Consider the following 20,980-nt stretch of genomic DNA (forward strand, 5'->3'; position numbering starts at 1 on the left):
GTATAGTAATTTAAATTGAAAAGTTTGAAGTTTTGAATCCGGCGTTGTTTTGCGTATCAATTCATAAACCATGTGCCATGGAATGGGTACATCAAAAATCTCCTCCCAACCATTCTGCAATTTATATGGCACAGCTGTCAGTTTTTTGGTCCTTAAATGAAATTGGTATATATTTTTATTTATCACACTTTTCTTTAACCATATGTTCTTTAATACAGGGCCGACATACAAGTTCCTTACTTTTTTCCCCTTCTACTTGCCTCTTCCATTTCTGTGGTAATGCTGCAATTAATTGGTTGTAATTTTGGGTAGAGCAGACATTTCCATATGTCTGTGTTAGCTGCATGTGTGACATCACTTCACCAGTCCTATTTATAATATCGTTCACTAAAATTATACCTTTTTTTTAAATTTCTTCGAAAAATACAGTTTTTTTTTAATCAATTACTATATTTCAATTTAACCACAATATTTGTTGTATTATTTGTTCTGTCTTTTCAGGTGGATTAAACTGAAATTGCAACCAACTTTCTACTGAAACTTTACACTGAAATGTAAGAGGTCTCCAATTTTTTTAATGGACTGAATCTTTATATATATATATATATATATATATATATTGGGTCCTGTTTCAGTAATAATGATATCAGACCTTCTTGTTGCGTGTCTGATAATCTACCATTTATATAGGAGTGGTTAAAGCACGCTAATAATGGTCCTTTGAGTATATCAAAAAAAGTTTAGTATACTTCCACTGGTATGCCATCCAGCCCTAGAGTTCTCATCCTTAAAGGCCCCAATTGCATCAAGCAGTTCCTCCTCTGTAATTTGGCCTTCACATGAGTCTTTCTGTACAGATGTTAATTTTACATTATTATTAGGATAAAGTAAGGGTCTTTGTCAAACAGGCTTTTTCCTATTGCAATGTTTTGTTTCTACCCTGTACCTGTGGAGGTTTGTTAGATGGGATGCGTGTAGGCTACGACTGAACTACAGTAAAGACCGGGGATATAAACAGAGAATGTTAACCTCTAACCCTGTCAAATTGACTTGTAAAATCATGGGTACCTTGCAATGGCTGCCTGGTATTGTGATGCAATAATTGCCATGGTAATGTAGAATGTTCATTCAAATGATCTTAACTGATGTGGCTCATGCAATGGAATGTATTTTTGTAAAGTCAGTTGAGTTCAATCAACAAATCAGAGCAGATATTGATGGGTACACTTCCTGCTTTGCTCCTCGCAATGGCATCCAGTCAACCCATTATGCCATCATTGACTTGAATAGAAGCGGTAAAGAGGTCAATGGAACACAGATGATGGGGGAATAGAAGAAGGGCGCCAGATTGGTGCACATTCAAAGCTGATCTAACAATCTGGATATTCGTCAAATCCGTCATGATTGATTTATTGTAAAAGCCCTACAATGTGGTTACTAAAGTATATATTTGGAAGTTTTCACTGCATAACATTTATAAGTTCTTCCTTTTCACATTTAGGAGTGACCGCTACATGCTAACTCCTGTTCGTATAAACTGGTAGCATAGCTAGCATAGAGAAATTGGTGGTGGTAGTCAATATAGTTTTTAACTGCAGTTAAAATGACGATGACATGAACATAAACTCAGCAAAAAAAAGAAACGTCCCTTTTTCAGGACCCTGTCTTTCAAAGATCATTCGTAAAAATCTAAATGACTTCACAGATCTTCATTGTAAAGGGTTTAAACACTGTTTCCCATTCTTGTTCAATGAACCATAAACAATTAATGAGCATGAACCTAAGGAACGGTCGTTAAGACACTAACAGCTTACAGACGGTAGGCAATGAAAACTTAGGACACTAAAGAGGCCTTTCTACTGACTCTGAAAAACACCAAAAGAAAGATGCCCAGGGCCCCTGCTCATCTGCGTGAACGTGCCTTAGGCATGCTGCAAGGAGGCATGACTGCAGATGTGGCCAGGGCAATAAATTGCAGTGTCCGTACTGTGAGACGCCTAAGACAGCCCTACAGGGAAACAGGAAAAACAGCTGATCGTCCTCGCAGTGGCAGACCACGTGTAACAACACCTGCACAGGATCGGTACATCCGAACATCACACCTGTGGGACAGGTACAGAATGGCAACAACAACTGCCCGAGTTACAGCAGGAACGCACAATCCCTCCATCAGTGCTCAGACTGTCCGCAATAGGCGGAGAGAGGCTGGACTGAGGGCTTGTAGGCCTGTTGTAAGGCAGAAACAGCATCGCCAGAAATAGCGTCGCCTATGGGCACAAACCCACCGTCGCTGGACCAGACAAGACTGGCAAAAAAGTGCTCTCACTGACGAGTTGCGGTTTTGTCTCACCAGGGGTGATGGTCGGATTCGCGTTTATCGTCGAAGGAATGAGCGTACTCTGAAGTGGGAGCGATTTGGAGGTAGAGGGTCCGTCATGGTCTGGGGCGGTGTGTCACAGTATCATCGGACTGAGCTTGTTGTCATTGCAGGCAATCTCAACGCTGTGCGTTACAGGGAAGACATCCTCCTCCCTCATGTGGGACCCTTCCTGCAGGCTCATCCTGATATGACCCTCCAGCATGACAATGCCACCAGCCATACTGCTCGTTCTGTGCGTGATTTCCTGCAAGACAGGAATGTCAGTGTTCTGCCATGGCCAGCGAAGAGCCCGGATCTCAATCCCGTTGAGCACGTCTTGGACCTGTTGGATTGGAGGGTGAGGGCTAGAGCCATTCCCCCCCAGAAATGTCTGGGAACTTGCAGGTGCCTTGATGGAAGAGTGGGATAATATCTCACAGCAAGAACTGGCAAATCTGGTGCAGTCCATGAGGAGGAGATGCACTGCAGTACTTAATGCAGCTGGTGGCCACACCAGATACTGACTGTTACTTTTGATTTTGACCCCCCCCCTTTGTTCAAGGACACATTATTCAATTTCTGTTAGGCACATGTCTGTGGAACTTGTCTCAGTTGTTGAATCTTGCTATGTTCATACAAATATTTACACATGTTAAGTTTGCTGAAAATAAACGCAGTTGACAGTGAGAGGACGTTTCTTTTTTTTGCTGAGTTTATATTGGGGTTGACATCCATACAAGCATTATACTCAGATTTGTACCTCAACATAGTGTGAAATACACATAAACAATAGCCTAAATAGGCACATTTTACTGGGGGGGGGGCAACGAGAAGACTCAGGATCTTAACCCCATGGCATCTTTCCCCCCACACGTTTACATGCATTTCCATTGTTTGGGTCGAGTTCCATTTACCTCTAACAAATCTATTGGGATGCCTGTTCTAATCATTAAATTTTATGGTTCACCTACCATCTCTGATATACCCATACAGAGAAAGATGGCCAACGCAGTACCTTTTTCTAATTTGTACAATAATTCACAGTGGAACCTTGAAAGCAAGACAGGCAGGTGGTTGTGCAAAAAGGGAACTAGGCCCATCTCAACTACAAAACTACTTTCAAAAGAATGGGAATATATTTCTGTACAATTACAAATAAAAATAACCCAGCTTGTCTAAAACAAACCACACAAAACATAACTGCTGGTTATTTGGTTGAGCAAAGTTTCCATAGCAGGCCTAAACCAGCATATCCCTACACCTAACAAACACAAACGAAGAGATAAATGATGCGATTCTAAGCCCGATGCTGGGACCTGAGCCGAGGACTTTGCACCCATAAACATGGCAAATGTTGATGACTGCTGAAGAATTTGCCACCACTGCAGTTTCCTCTAAATCCCCTTATGCCTCCTGAATAAATTTGATCTCTTCGAGATGTGTATTTTGTCAGCAGAGGGGCTGTATCAACTCAGCAGAGGGGCTGTATCAACTATCAAAGTAAGCTGATAGTCGACATGAGGAGAAGCCAAAACCAAATGCACAGAAGCCAGAGAAATGTCATGCTGAAGTAGGGCTGGACGGTATACTGTATTTTACGATATACCGGTGGTGATGCATGGACCGTTTTGGGTTTTATCTTTACCTTCTCTTTTTTGGGGAGTGGGGTTTACCCACTTTTTTCTCCCCAAATTCTATCTCGTCTCATCGCTGCAACTCCCCAATGGGCTCGGGAGGCGAAGGTCGAGTCATGCGTACTCCGAAACATGACCCGCCAAACCACGCTTCTTAACACCAGCCCGCTTAAACCCGGAAGCCAGCCGCACCAACGTGTCAGAGGAAACACCATTCAACCGATGTCAGCCTGCAGGCGCCCGGCACGCCACAAGGAGTCGCTAGAGAGCGATGAGCCAAGTAAAGCCCCCCCTGGCCAAACCCTCCCCTAATCTGGAAAACGCTGGGCAAAATGTGATACAGCCTGGGATCGAACCCGGGTCTGTAGTGATGCATCTAACGCTGCGATGCAGTGTCTTAGACCGCTGCGATGCAGTGTCTTAGACCGCTGCGATGCAGTGTCTTAGACCGCTGCGATGCAGTGTCTTAGACCGCTGCGATGCAGTGTCTTAGACCGCTGCGATGCAGTGTCTTAGACCGCTGCGTCACTCGGGAGGCCCTGATCTGCACCTTCTATAACGGTATTTAAATGTTTGATTTGTTAAATGTGATAAGCCGTGTGTAGCATTCATTTCTATAGTTTACTTCGCTACTTGAGTCATCTCTCTCCGCTCTCTTTCCGTGTCACTTTCCACAAAGACCTAGCCCTGCCCGTCACTCAAAGAGCGCATTTGTTGTTTCTTCACCACGAGACACTTGCTTTCAGTCTCTGCATGGTCAATGCAGCACATGCAACAATGTTGATGACAACAATGCTGTTTTCACTTTGCTCATTAATATAAATCAACTAGTGTTCAATAATTATACTATTAGTGTGTGTCTCTTACATCTGCAATTAGGAAATGTGTCTATTCTTAGCAAATTGGGTCAAATCTTCTTAGTCGCTAATGCTAATCGCTAGCTAGCTAATACATGTACTGTGTCAGAGCAAAGGTAAAAATATGGCCTAGATTGTTTGCCCATATTGTGCAGCCGTACATGACAGTGTGTAAATGATCTCAAATGAGTGCAAGAAATAAAGAAATATCTAGAAGGCCATCATCCCGGAGTCGCCTCTTTGCTGTTGATGTTGAGACTGGTGTTTTGCGGGTACTATTTAATGGAGCTGCCAGTTGACGACTTGAGGCATCTGTTTCTCAAACTAGACACCCTAATGTACTTGCCCAGTTGTGCACTGGGGCCCCCCACTTCTCTTTCGATTCTGGTTAGAGCTCGTTTGCTCTGTTCTGTGAAGGGAGCAGTACACAGCATTGTATGAGATCTTCAGTTTCTTGGCAGTTTCTTGGCAATTTCTCGTATGGAATAGCCTTCATTTCTCAGAACAAGAATAGACTGACGAGTTTTAGAAGTTCATTGTTTCTGGCCATTTTGATTGATACAGGAGAGTATTGCAATATTATTTTTTACTATATTTGATTGATTATATTACCTTTTTTTGCTGGGAAGTTAGCCTAGCTTTAGCTAGCACTAGTCGGCTGTACCTGCGTCAAAACTTTTGTATTTCTCCTCCTATAACTTGACCTCAATCTTCTCTTAAATGGTTAGCCAACATGTTTTCAGCACTTTCATAACGGATTAAAACTTGTATTCTCATGGCGCTCTTGTCCCTCTACAGGAGACATATAATATAGTGAGCAATATATTTGGAACAACAAACAGCAATGTATTTTTTACGTTACAGTCTTATTCTAAAATGGACAAAAAAATAAAAAAAATACTCAGCAATCTACACACAATACTCTATAATGACAAAGCGAAAACAGTTTTTTATTTTAGCAAATGTATTAAAAATATTTCTGTTTATTATCTTATTCACTTAAGTATTCAGACCCTTTGCTATGAGACTTGAAATTGAGCTCAGGTGTATCCTGTTTCCATTGATCATCTTTGAGATGTTTCTACAACTTTATTGGATTCCACCTGTGGTAAATCCAATTGATTGGACATGATTTGAAAAGGCACACACCTGTCTATATAAGGTCCCACAGTTGACAGTGGATGTCAGAGCAAAAACCAAGCCATGAGGTCGAAGGAATTGTCCTTAGAGCACCGAGACAGGATTGTGTCGAGGTACAGATTCTGAGAAGGGTACCAACAAATGTGTGCAGCATTGAAGGTCCCCAAGAACACAGCGGCCTCCATAATTCTTAAATGGAAGAAGTTTGAAACCACCAAGACTCTTCCTAGAGCTGGTCGCCCGGACAAACTGAGCAATCGGAGGAGAAGGGCCTTGGTCAGGGAGGTGACCAAGAGCCCAATGCTCACTCTGACAGAGCTCTAGAGTTCCGATGTGGAGATGGGGGAACTTCCAGAAAGTACTGAGTAAAGGGTCTGAATACTTATGTAAATTTTATATTTAAAGTTTTTTTATTTGTAATAAATTTGCTAACATTTCTAAAAACCTCTTTTTGCTTTGTCATTATGGGGTATTGTGTGTAGATTGATGAGGAAAAAGAACAATTTAATCCATTTTAGAATATGGCTGTAACGTAACAAAATGTGGAAAAGGTCAAGGGATATGAATACTTTCCGAAGGCACTGTAGAGACATGATAAACTGTGGTGCATATTGAATTGCAATAGATATCGTATCGGCACCCAAGTATCGTGATAATATCGTATTGTGAGGTCCCTGGCAATACCCAGTCCTAATGGGAGTGTCTCTGAAATGGTTGGCTCATTCATTGTTTAAAAACAGGTCTGTCAGGAGGATAAAGGTTCACACACAATGCACTGAATGTGGATCTAGCGTTCGTCTGCTGATTGTGTTTTAGGGACCACCCGCTGTAGATTTTTCAAGTAAAATCAGTGCATACTGTCGCATATTCAGAGGTGCTAAGTAGTCTCGGCCAGCAAACATTACTGGTGTGTCTGAGCCCTTAGACCTGCTTGCCCCATCTAACCAGATATAAAGGTAGTGATTTATGTCCCCTATAGCCTACAGTTGTAGTGTCTGCATTCTGACATTGCACAACCATAGGCAAATAACTAGGCCTAACTTATGTACAATACAATGGACAGTTCGTTTCCACAAATCTCAGTTAGACTCACCGAGCTAGGTAACATTTTACTTCATAGTGCTGATATTGTGTATCACCGTAAGTGTAATAAGCAATGCGCATGCCTGCTTATTGTTACACTGTTCTTAGGGTTAGGGACACTGCTGTGAGTATAGTCTAATAGTGTACCACTTAATTAGGGTACACCACAGGCATTATATACTTAGAAAAAATAAAATGGCTAAGCATATATTTAGAACCAATATATTGCCCTGAGCTACACAGTACACTGTAAAAGTGTCGCCCCAAATTATATAAAACGGACTATGTTGTGGTTTGTCTACAGGACAAGGAGTACACAGGATGTACTCTGGTGAGAATGAAAAGCATGATATTGAGAACATATCAATACAGGATGGATTTCTACAGTGTATCTGGATACAAAGTAAATTCATAAGTTCAAAGTTTCAGCTGACAACATTATGCCTGTGCTGTGTACAGACTAGAGTCGTATAACTGTATTAATGTGTGTTGTGTACAAGGAATTTGCCGATTAGGCTACACAGCAGAGCAAACGCAGGCAGTATTGGAAGTGAAACTAGCTAACCACACACACCAAATGTTGCCATTCTGGTTGTATTTATTTATTTGTATATTTATTTTATCACTCACCTCTTTAATTTTTGTTCGTCTCTCTTTGGTTTCCGGATCGGAGGGCTCGTGCCCTGTTGCTCCGGGTGGCCGAACATATTCAATGACTGGTAGGTTATTGTAATCTTTCCCACCTTTACCTTCCTTCAAAACTTTGTCCTTCTCGTCTTGTATATCTTGCTTTATCTCGTCTGGTCGTTTCTGGAGAGTGTCTTTTGCTTCAACCAAAGCCTTTTCGTGGTCCTTTCTAATCTTGGTTAATATCTTTTCGTCGGTCCCAACTGCAACGTTTGAATCACTATCCGTACCTGTTCGCGTGTTGGTTTCTACCGCAGACGAGTGGAAGAAAACTCCGCTCAGTAGCTTCGATGAATCCGGTAGGAAAAAAATTGCCCCGAAACAAAGCGTAATAAAAGCGCTAAAAACTAATAGCAAAACGAATTTCTCTGTCAATCTAAAGGAGGTCGGGCTGGCAGACTTCCTACTCGGGGTAGCTGTAAAAGGCAATAGAGTTGCTACTGGCATCTTCCTTGTCGTTCAAGACAAAACAAATGAATGAAATTCTAAAATCGGCACAGTCTTAGCTTCCGTACAACAATATTAGTTATCAATTTCCCATATGTATATCAGAAATTAATAATTGAGTATTCTGTAAAAGTTCCACTATTGAGCAGTGTCCTGCTGTTTCAACTGCCCATGCTGAAACACATCTGCAAAAAGTGTTCGCCAAGCTCAGAACAGAACGGAAAGAATGGCAGCTATGCGCTATTGACAGCCCTTATTGTCCAATGGCTTTGCTCTGCGCGCACAGTTAGCTATTGTGGGCGTGTACTCCGGATCCGAAGGTGACACACTTGTTTTAATGTCTTGTACAAACTGAATTGTTCACTCACAAATAAAGACACATGTAGTGATCAAAACGATAAAAGAAAGTGGTCATATAAAACGGTTGTAGATGTATTTCTTCCGTCAGTCAGTAGAGCTTTGACATTCCACATTGTCTCTTGCATTTATTATGTGCCTTTGCGGGAATCGTCACTACATACCACAGCCACAAAGTAATAAACCCCGCCTATTTCTACAATTTCTCTAAATTCTGATTTGAAACCTAACCGTAACCCTAACCTTAACCACAGTGTTAACCTTATGCCTAACCCTAACCTTAAATTAAGACCAAAAATATATATTTTTTAATATAGCCAATTTTGACTTTGTGGCTGCGATTGGCTGAGGATTGTCAGAGGACATATTCTGGGTGATGTGTGAAAGGGGGGGTCCGATTCGAACCAAAAACCTTGTGTCCACTCCCGAGCCTACTTTAGTAAGCCAAGGTTTTGCATTGGTTACAGTGCATTCAGAAAATATTCAAACCCCTTGACTTTTTCCACATTATGTTACGTTACAACCTTATTCTAAAATGGATTAAATAAATGTTTTTCCTCATCATTCTACACACAATACCCCATAATGACAAAACGAGAACAGGTTTTTAGAAATTTTAAATGTATTAAAAATAAAAAACGGATACCTTATTTACATAAGTATTCAGACCCTTTGCTATGAGACTCGAAATTGAGCTCAGGTACATCCTGTTTCTATTGATCATCCTTGATGTTTCAACAACTTAATTGGAGTCCACTTGTGGTAAATGAAATTGATTGGATATGATTTGGAAAGGCACATACCTGTCTATATAAGGTCCCGCAGTTGACATTGCATGTCAGAGCAAAAACCAAGCCATGAGGTCGAAGGAATTGTCCGTAGAGCACCCAGACAGGATTGTGTCGAGGCACAGATCTGGGGAAGGGTACCAACAAATGTCTGCAGCTTCGAAGGTCCCCAAGAACACAGTGGCCTCCATCATTGTTAAATGGAAGAAGTTTGCAACCACCAGCTCCCTTCCTAGAGCTGGCCGCCCGGCCAAACTGAGCAATCGGGGAGAAGGGCCTTGGTCAGGGAGATGACCAAGAACCCGATGTTCACTCTGACAGAGCTCTAGACTTACTCTGTGGAGATGGGAGAACCTTCCAGAAGGACAACCATCTCTGCAGCACTCTATTGATCAGGCCTTTCTGGTAGAGTGGCCAGACGGAAGCCACTCCTCAGTAAAAGACACATGACAGCCCGCTTGGAGTTTGCCAAAAGGCACCTAAATGACTCTCAGGCCATGAGAAACAAGATTATCTGGTCTGATGAAACCAAGATTGAGCTCTTTGGCCTGGATGCCAAGCATCACGTCTGGAGGAAACTGTGGGGATGTTTTTCAGAGGCAGGGACTGGGAGACTAGTCAGGATCGAGGGAAAGATGAACGGAGCCAAAGTACAGAGAGATCCTTGATGAAAACCTGCTCCAGAGTGCTCAGGACCAACAGGACAACAACACTAAGCACACAGCCAAGACAATGCAGGATTGGCTTCGGGACAAGTCTCTGAATATCCTTGAGTGGCCCAGCCAGAGCCCATACTTGAACCTGATCGAACATCTCTGGAGAGACCATAAAATAGCTGTGCAGCGACACTCCCCATCCAACCTGACAGAGCTTGAGAGGGTCTGCAGAGAAGAATGGGAGAAACTCCCCAAATACAGATGTGCCAAGCTTGTAGCATCATACCCAAGAAGACTCGAGGCTGTAATCACTGCCAAAGGTGCATCAACAAAGTACTGAGTAAAGGGTCTGAATGCTTATGTAAATGTCATATTTCATATTTTTTTATTTTGAATACATTTGCAAATATTTCAAAAAAAGTTTTTGCTTTGTCATTATGGGTTATTTTTATTTGTTTTACCTTTATTTGTGTGTAGATTGAGGGGGAAAAAACGATTTAATCCATTTTAGAATTAGGCTGTAATGTAACGAAATGTGGGAGGGTCTGAATACTTTCCGAATGCACTGTATATACAGTATAATGAAATGAAAATAATTTATAAAATGGAGTTGTAGTGAGATGTTTGAGGGATTTAGCAATATCTATTCATTATGTTGAATGCTAGAAAGTAAACAAAAGTATTTAATATATTTTAATTTTACCTTTATTTAACTAGGCAAGTCAGTTAAGAACAAAATCTTATTTTCAATGACGGCCTAGGAACAGTGGGTTAACTGCCTTGTTCAGGGGGCAGAACGACAGATTTTTACCTTGTCAGCTCAGGAATTCGATCTTGCAACCTTTCAGTTACAAATCCAATCCTCTAACCACTAGATAAAACCCAAAGAATGCTCTTAAATATTTTTTTTTTTTACAAATATAATAGTTTTCCTTAGTTATGTTGGAAGAGATACTAGGACCTTAAAGGGATAATTCAAATTACAAAATGACACATTTTGTTCCTTACCCTATAAGCAGTCTATGGACAAGGTATGACAGCAATCCATGTTTTGGTTTTATTTCCCTGGCACTGTTTCCAAATGCATTTGTGGCACAAATCCCATTTAGCGTTTAGCAATCTCTTTAAACATTCCCTCTAGTGGCAAACTGTTATTGGGGGAGGGGTCTATATAATTAAGCAATAAGGCACGAGGAGATGTGGTATATGGCCAATATACCACGGCTAAGGGCTGTTCTTAGGCACAACCCTTAGTCGTGGTATATTGACCATATATCACTAACCCTCGACATGCCTTATTGCTGTTAGAAACTGATCACCAATGTAATTAGAGCAGTAAAAATGAATGTTTTGTCATACCTGTGGTATACGGTCTGATACCACGGCTGTCAGCCAATCAGCATTCAGGGGTCGAACCACCCAGTTTATAAAATGTAATAATTAGCTAATCAGACTCTTTTAGTATGTCATACATTTTAGGATTCAATTGATAATTTGCTGTGTATAAATTCAAAGTGTCATTGGTGTTACTCAATTTCAATTAAGGGAAATTACATTGTGTGCAAAACGATTAATCATATCACTTCAGTAAATTATTTTGAAAGGAAAAATCCCCAATTACTTAAAATGTGTCATTTGTGTTACTGTCATTGGTGTTACTACTCTTACTGGTGGCACAATGTTATCACAATGGTACATTAAGTAATTAAACTGTCATATTAGTTGATTTAGAATGGTAAAATACCCAAATAATTTAAATAAATAATCTCGAAAAAGTAAGTAATCCGCCCCCCCCCCTAAATGCCATGCCCAAATGGCACCGCAATTCAAGAACGACCCTTATGTAAAATGAGGCCAGCCTTATCCCACCACATGCCAATCACTTACAGTAGTCCTTCATCTCATGATTCTGTTATGTGATGATTTGTATTGGAACAAGCAACATTCCCTAGAAAGGAGTAGCCATGCTTTGACATGTTTCTCACTCACATTCAGGGGATTGCCCTAAACCAGGATTTACTCAACTCAGTCCTCGGGACCCCAAGTGGTACACATTTAGTTTTTTGCCCTAGCACTACACAGCTGATTCATATAATCGCCTAATCATCAAGCAAAAACCAAAACATCCACCCCTTGGGTCCCAAGGACAGAGTTTGGGAAACGCTGCCCTAACTTGTACTTTTGTCCAGATTGGTTGCTTACAAGTCATTACATCTTTACAGTACTGCTGCTATATGATTGACGCATTCACAATACTATTTGTCTATGCAGCAATTCAAAAGAAAATTGAAATGACAAAACATGGTTGCTTTGATGTTAGATGCTTGTTGCAGCAATCTGCTGACAACCAATCATCCTGGATATTATTTTCTATTTCCTTTCAATGCAATCTAATGTCAATATTTGAATATTTTCTGGAAAGATCCTGTGTTTGATTGACACTTCCAGAGAGTTTTGAGAGGCAGAAGCAGTTACTAGTGTTGGTTGTGTACCCAGTTAAGCTTTGCATCCAATCAGATGTTAAGTAGGCCATGTTACCCAGCTGTGTAATTTCTCCTTGCTCCCTCTTTAGCTATATAGTCCAAATATAACCACTGATTCAACCACCATCGCCACCTTGTCCCCCAGGCAAGATGGACTCATTTGTGTAGCTGAAGAGAGAGAGGCTGGATACATTCAGTGAAAAGGGTCACTAATTGGAGTGGGAGTTTAAACTCCCTCATTCCATTTTGTTCCTCCCTGACAGAAATCAAACAAATTATTTTGAAATGTTTTAATAAGACTAGAACATATTCTAATTGTAGGCCTACTGGACTGTTTGCTTTGCATGCAGTGAGGCTCAGACAAAGAATGTGCCAGCTGAGTTTTTGGAGGAAGGGGGCATTCATTGTAAAATAAAAAGCAGAGCAGAAATGATCATATCAATGCACACTAAGGCATGTGAGGTCTGTATTATCTAATTCTACATCAGAGGCTTCCATGCATCTTTTTCTCTGCACTAGCAAGCATTAACTTATCATTGTTATTTCCCCTCAATGGAGTTAACGGGGCTTCCTGTTGAGGAGAAATGGAGGCTGTGAAGTCTTTTCCTGAAAGGAAGTATATACAGTGCCTTCGGAAAGTATTCAGACCGCTTGACATTTTCCACATTTTCCAGCCTTATTCTGAAATGGATTAAATAAATACAATTCTTCATCAATGTACACACAATACCCCATAATGACAAGGTGAAAACAGGTATTTAAACATTTTAGCTATTTTTTATTTACAAATTAAAAACAGAAATACCTTATTTACGTAAGTATACAGACCCTTTGCTATGAGACTAGAAATTGAGCTCAGGTGCATCCTGTTTCCATTGATCATCCTTGAGATGTTTCTACAACTTGTTTGAAGTCCACCTATGGTAAATTCAATTGATTGGACATGATTTGGAAAGGCACACACCTGTCTATATAAGGTCCCACAGTTGACAGTGGATGTCAGAGCAAATACCAAGCCATGAAGTCGAAGGAATTGTCCTTAGAGCGCCAAGACAGGATTGTGTCGAGGCACAGACCTGGGGAAGGGTACCAACACATTTCTGCAGCATTGAAGATCCCCAAGAACACAGTGGCCTCCATCATTCTTAAATGGAAGAAATTTGGAACCACCAAGACTCTTCGTAGAGCTGGCCGCCTGACAAACTGAGCAATCAGGGTAGAAGGGCCTTGATCAGGGAGGTGACCAAGAACCCGACGGTCACTCTGACAGAGCTCTAGAGTTCCTCTGTGGAGATGGGAGATCTTCCAGAAAGTTCTGAGTAAAGGGTCTGAATACTTGTGTTAATTTAATATCAGTTTTTATTTTTAATACATTTGCGAAAATTTCTAAAAAAATATTTTTGCTTTGTCATTATGGGGTATTGTGTGTAAATTGATGAGGGGGGAAAAAACAATTTAATCAATTTTAGAATAAGGCTGTAACCTAACAAAATGTGGAAAAAGTCAAGGGGTCTGAATACTATGGAGTTGAATGGGACACATTGTACAGACTGAGGTTTGACATGATTACATCCATAAATTATGACTACTGTAGATCTACACATTCATAAAGGAATGTATCAATATGACGGTATCTTTCATACAGCATACCTTTTATTGCAGTGTTTTTCAAATGATTACTTTCATGAACTATGACTAGGTCTACACAATCATAAAGCAATGTTTGAATATGACGGTATCTTTCATACAGCATACCCTTTATTACTGTGTTGCACACTCTGACTCAGTATTCTCTGTATATACCTAACCAATGCCTCATGGGAAAAACTATTGAAAACAATATTTGATTAGACTACGTGTTCGAAATGACATAGCAAAAGACTTTCCGCAACTAGACTAAACTTGTTGACCCAGTCTCCAATCTCTTCCTTGTTTACTATCCTGTTAGCACTGCACCAGTCCCAGAAGAATCTGTGTGTCTTCTCTACACACACTGCTGGATTGTCAGCGGCAGCCTTTCAGTCGGGAGCTTCATGCAGGGAAACATGCGCCGCATGCCACCCACTCAACACCTGCAGCAACAACCCACCTGCTGAGTTCAGAGCTCTGCTACAGGTAATTCATCATGGGTAATACACTGTGATCATATTCCATTTTCCTTTCACACATCATTATGAGGGCTTGTAGGGAGTGTAGCCCAGAAAACACAGTTGAGTTGAAGAGCATCTTTTAAATGACTAAAATGTAAACATTTAAATGTAAATTGTTCCTATGTTACTGTAGTAGGAAATTGCATACAAAGGTTCTACTTGGAACAGGAGGCACATGAGGTAAATTGAACAACATGCTTGGCTTGCCTTTTGATGGGTTTGAGGATGCAGTTCTAGAGGTCAACGATTGTTTCCTTATTGTATGGAAATTGGAAGAATAATTCAGTAATAATTACTTCTTTCAGAAGGCTGGCAGGCTCAGGCCCTCAATGAAATTAAAGGGCTCTGATCAATCAATTTACACAACCTTTACGTTAATCTAGACTTCCTATAACTGGACAGGAAGTTCCAAGAAAGACAAATGTTGTTACCTGAATGAATTAGAATGCAAAAGAAATGGTACATACTGTTATTTTGTCCTGATTATATGAACACAGGACCATTTTTGTGTGAGCTAAAACAAATCCTACCAAATAAAATGTTTACTACCTTTGTGAATTAGGCTACTGTAGCTACCAGCCTCAAGGAATTGGCCATGTTGACTCAAGTGGATTTTTGCTCCATCACTTTTAGCCCCATGCATTACGCATCCAAGCTCCTCTAGCTGCAGGCTTGACCGTTCATGTGGCAGAATCGAAGGCTCTGTGAGAAGGCCGCTGTATAATTCCTAACTGATGTACATTAAATATTAATTACCCATTGCTTTTATACTCTGGTGTTTAAGTGTGAACTTCAAAGTTTGAGAAATCAACATTCAAGCAAGTGTTTTTCCATAGCAACCAGTCGCACAATGGCAGTATTTCGCCATCTCTGTGTATGTGCTCCAGTGACGGAATCAATCATTACTCTGCCCTGGTTTGTGTGTAAGCTGTGGTGATACGATTGTTGGCTGAGCCTATCGGTTTATGTAAGCTATTCGAATTGCGGTCTATTTGCATGTGTGCTTCCATTGCAATATTGCTCAATAACGCAGACTCAGGGGTTTACTCAATATACACCCAGTAAAAAATACCCAGAAGCATCTTAGACAGCACCTTTACCACAAATGTCTGCTTCTTTCTACCTATTGACTTACATTGACCCATGTAGGTTGACTGGAGCCGAAATTGTGCAAGCTCTTTTAATTATTATTATTTTTATGTTAGCTAGAGAGAACCAGATATTTCCAATGTAACATTCTGGTTTTACAGGGAAGATCATCTGAAATCCTATCAGTGCATTTTCTCAGAGGACAGTCCCCTATTAATAGCATAATGTATGCTGATTCCCATGTAGAGCAGCATGTTGGGACCCTCTGGAACAGCCTTTTTAACCAAAAGGTCATGAAGCCCCAGACAAGTGTTTTGAGTTCTAATTTGGCAGGTCTGAAGTGTTTTGTTTGTTATTGTAACCTTCAAGAATCCTTCAGGGAGCAGAGTGAAATCCTTCAGGGAGCAGAGTGAAATCCTTCAGGGAGCAGAGTGAAATCCTTCAGGGAGCAGAGTGAAATCCTTCAGGGAGCAGAGTGAAATCCATCAGGGAGCAGAGTGAAATCCTTCAGGGAGTGAAATGTTGCCGCTCAAAGAGCTTTTGGTTTACCACTGGTTGTTTGTTTGCCTGATGATTGAAAATAGCAATAGGTATCACAACGGTAAGGGTGTTAACCCAAGTCATTGCCTAAAACTAAGCCGAATCCTAGCCCTACCCTTTGCTCAGTCATTGTTTGCCAACCTAAACAACCAAGTCCTTTCCTGCACCCTCTTTGACTTTGAGGACTGCATTATAGACTCGTTGGAGCGGGGATGCCATAGTGGCATGTTGCCACCCTCCTGAGAGACTCAGTACAGCGGCTGATGTTGTGGCTTGTTTGTCTTCATCTCTCCCTTCTGTGGAGGTGTCACTGTTTTATCCAGGAGCCCCAGCCCTCCTCGTCTCTGTGGAGGTGTCACTGTTTTATCCAGGAGCCCCAGCACTCCTCGTCTCTGTGGAGGTGTCACTGTTTTATCCAGGAGCCCCAGCCCTCCTCGTCTCTGTGGAGGTGTCACTGTTTTATCCAGGAGCCCCAGCCCTCCTCGTCTCTGTGGAGGTGTCACTGTTTTATCCAGGAGCCCCAGCCCTCCTCGTCTCTGTGGAGGTGTCACTGTTTTATCCAGGAGCCCCAGCCCTCCTCGTCTCTGTGGAGGTGTCACTGTTTTATCCAGGAGCCCCAGCCCTCCTCGTCTCTGTGGAGGTGTCACTGTTTTATCCAGGGGCCCCAGCCCTCCTCGTCTCTGTGGAGGTGTCACTGTTTTATCCAGGAGCCCCAGCCCTCCTCGTCTCTGTGGAGGTGTCACTGTTTTATCCAGGAGCCCCAGCCCTCCTCGTCTCTGTGGAGGTGTCACTGTTTTATCCAGGAGCCCCAGCCCTCCTCGTCTCTGTGGAGGTGTCACTGTTTTATCCAGGAGCCCCAGCCCTCCTCGTCTCTGTGGAGGTGTCACTGTTTTATCCAGGAGCCCCAGCCCTCCTCGTCTCTGTGGAGGTGTCACTGTTTTATCCAGGAGCCCCAGCCCTCCTCGTCTCTGTGGAGGTGTCACTGTTTTATCCAGGGGCCCCAGCCCTCCTCGTCTCTGTGGAGGTGTCACTGTTTTATCCAGGGGCCCCAGCCCTCCTCGTCTCTGTGCGGCCTCTGAGACATTGGGTTATTTTATCATCATGCCACAAAATGAACTTCAATTATGAGTGGAGCAGTGTAATGTTACTAAAAGCACTGCCATTTTATTCCGATAGATAGGGGAGCCAGAATGAATAACAATTAGGGCGGGTGTAAACAGAAGGGCATATACATACAGTGAGACAGCCAGAGACAGCATTCTTAAGCTCTCGTCAGAAGGGAACTGGAACTGGTGCGGATGTTTTCGCAAAGGGAAGGTATTTCCATATGCAAAATATTGATCAGGGAGGAGATTGAATTTGTTGAGTTTTTTGTAACCAGCAAGAGAGAAAGGCAATACCTCAAATATGGCAATCTATAAAAGTGTATCCTGCCTAGCCCGGAGCGAAAACACAATGTTTCATATAAGGATGTAACGGTGAAAAGCTATTTGGGCAACCAAGATTACTATTCCAGTGTTCACATCCACTACCCTAAAAAGTGTAAACATAATCCTTGAAGCGTTTGGAGACAGTAACAATGTATTTATGTGGAGTTTGAATGAACTTGGGAATTACATAACTTTGCAGCACAATAGGGAGTCAGAGATTATGCCACCATAAGATTTTGAGGTCGTTGTCCTCTGCTCACTGTGAGGGATGCTACTATGTAATCACCAATCAACTAAGCCTATGCTTAAAGGCTGGCTACATATTCAGGCTGCCTCTGCTGAAAATAAGCCAATGTCCTACAAAGTAATGTTTTATTATGTTATTGATCTCATCTACTGCCTTGCTGGAAGTCCCTTTCCACCTTTTTGCCAGTGTGTTGCTCATCATCCTTGAATATTCATTTATCCCACACTCTTCCTCCCCCTCTACTCTCCCTGTTGCAGACAAAACCAAACAAACTGAACACACTTCCTCCCCCTCTACTCTTCCTGTTGCAGACAAAACCAAACAAATTGAACTAAACGCTTGGCTTCAATAGATCTCTGTCCTCGCAATTGATAAGAGGAAAATATCAATACCACCATTTGCTGCAGTTTGGAGATGAAAACATAACCCTTCCTTATTTCTCCATTGGCCTTAACATCGATTTCTGTGGGCGGGAGGATAGCCAACAACACAAAGAAACTGTCTGACTTTATTATTACATCTGGATTCCTGCTTAGTACCACTATAACAGTCTCACTGACTGCAAGTAAACCACTATATTTATTTTTAAAGACTTTGATTATCCATAATGAAACACTGGGGTTTTCAGGCACGCTGCTTCTATTGAAGTTACTGCGTTGTCAAGGGGATGAGAGAAACATCTCTACTTGAACAGCGGGGTCAGTAAACTGTGTCACATGATGTAATAATAACCGATGCAGTCACTCTGGGGCTCTCTCGTGACTTTGAGATTACATTGCCCTCTTCCCCCACAGGTGACCGGAACGCCCCTCAACCCAGGCAGCCTGGAGAATTCCATGCACAACTCCGCTGCGCCGTGGTGTGGGACAAACCACTGACCTCTCCCCTCCACTGAAACTCTGGGCCTCTCTCTTAGGATGGTGCAGACAGAGGGGTGACGGAGTCAGGCCACCTGAAGGACTTTGGCATTGAAACATGCCTGAAGTGATAATTAATAGTAATTAGTATCACCACAAGCAGCACTTAGCAACAGCCAGTGTTCAGAAGTTGAGAGAGGAAAGTGTAATTATGCTCGCACAAGATTGCCATAAGTATGTGCTCTCCCGCTGTACATACCGTTTGATTCTCTCACTTATGTGACATGTCAAATGTTCTCAGCAGCACTGTGTGATGATGAATAAGCTGCACTACCAGCTGTACCATATACGTGGGCTGATAACTGTGACCTGTCAATATACAAATGATTTAGCTGGAGTTTTTAGTCCCTGTCACATCTGAAATGAATATACTCTTCAATCAGAGCGAGAGATTCCACTTCATCTGAGGTCATAGGTACTTCGTTATTCTGACTGCGCTCTGGTTTCTAGAAAATAAACATTCAATATGAGAGGGAATGAATAGAAAGCCAGGAGGTGTAATTGTCAGGCTGATGCAGTGCATCAGTTTTATATGACTTTTCTGAAGAATTAATGAATATGATATGGCCATATTGTGACAGTTCACAACCCCAAAGCTGCAGGTGAAAACAAAATGCTTCCATCACATTTGCATTGCCTTCTTTAATGAGATTCTTCTTAGGCAGGCTTTCACCTTGAACATTAACTTTGCATGTTTTTAACAGATGTGGTAAAGATTCCCTGAAAATGATTGTTTCATTTATAACTTCTAACTCCAAGGACAAAATCAAACCCTGCAGGCAGCCTCTGTAAGTTTAATGTTTTCACATTTATGATTTCTGGACAATTCTTAAATGACACCCCATTCCCCATATTGTGCACCAATTTTGGCCAGAGTGACATTTGTAGTATTTTGTATAGAACCAAATATTATACCAGTTTATAAAACAACTTTAAAAAGGAATTGAGGGTTAATCTTTAATAATTTCCCATTGCATCAGAAGTAGACATGACAACAGTATACTTTCCCATTGGAAATTCTAACCACCGCTGACATCCGCTGTTATATTATTCTAATGAGATTATTAGATGACTATATTAATCCAAATCACTTTACAGTACATTGGCCTATCAGTGCTTTCCAAAGCCAAATAGTATAGTCAGGTTTAAATGGACTCTGACATTTTAAGTCATATTAGCCAGCGTAATAGGTTCAGCTCAGCTCATCAGCATTTGTTGGGTTTAGCAGAGTGCGCATTGACATTCCACACCATGATCCCAGATAAGGACAAGACAACAGGACTGTTTGATATTTCAGACTAGGGACAAGATGCTGACAAATTAAACAGCCAATACAGACCAGCAGTGTACTTGGTGGTTTTCAACCCACTTTCAACCCAGGTCAAATTGAGGCCATTTGCATCATGCTGGGATCTAGCTATGAAATGACCCCTTCTAAGCTCGAATGTACTCTGAAAAGCAAATCTCATTGATGAATTTGGGGGATTAACAATTGTCTGTGTTGGGATACTTGGTGAATAAAACTACAGTGCTCATTACATGGGGCCTACAGTACCTTCCCAGGACTGGATTAGAAAGTGACTGAAAGAGTCCGCTGTCGGAGTGTCTCATTCATTAGCAGGTCAGTGTTTGGTGCAGTATTAATCAAGGATTGTTCACTTATCCTCCATATGTTTGTATCACACACACTCTGCACTGCTCTGTCTCACAACTGTACCGCTCTCCCTGTACCAGCAATGTTGTATAGCTATGTGCGTATGCAGCTATTTACATTAGCTGTGCGATAGATGACATGTCAATGCATTCTTTATGAGGGTGTCCAATAAACTGTAACAGTAAAAACCTGTTCCATATCTCAACTATCATATCAAACCATCATATCTTGATAGCTGCATTAATGTGATGAATGGGGGTTTATAGAGGACGTCCATGTAAGACAAGGCCATGTGTGTTAAGCTATCAATTACCTGTCATCTTAACGTCAAGTTTCAGCCGTTTTGGTTTTTCTTTGAGTGAAATATTACAAGACCTCCATTTCAGCTCAACAAAGTTAATGTGGCAATCACAGCAATTTTACTGCTGCATTAAACTCTTGGGAAGATCATAAATGTACAGT

At 41.5% G+C, this 20,980-nt stretch overlaps 1 protein-coding gene and 1 long non-coding RNA gene across 2 annotated transcripts in view; one reads left to right on the forward strand and one right to left on the reverse strand.

Annotated features, from left to right (window-relative positions):
* Positions 1-8,437, reverse strand: part of LOC115174842 (mannosyl-oligosaccharide 1,2-alpha-mannosidase IA-like) — a 175,925-nt gene extending 167,488 nt beyond the window's left edge. Inside the window, exon 1 of the mRNA XM_029733787.1 lies at positions 7,704-8,437. Within this exon, the coding sequence (XP_029589647.1) occupies positions 7,704-8,207 (504 nt within the window). The 5' untranslated portion in view covers positions 8,208-8,437. The remainder of the gene's footprint in view (positions 1-7,703) is intronic.
* Positions 7,720-20,967, forward strand: LOC115174843 (uncharacterized). The gene is made up of 3 exons (XR_003871851.1): positions 7,720-7,792; positions 14,440-14,606; positions 18,742-20,967. It is a non-coding gene; the product is annotated as an uncharacterized LOC115174843 (long non-coding RNA).
* The last annotated feature ends 13 nt before the right edge of the window (positions 20,968-20,980 follow it).

The sequence above is a fragment of the Salmo trutta genome, chromosome 35 (assembly GCF_901001165.1).
Source record: "Salmo trutta chromosome 35, fSalTru1.1, whole genome shotgun sequence".
NCBI lineage: Eukaryota > Metazoa > Chordata > Actinopteri > Salmoniformes > Salmonidae > Salmo > Salmo trutta.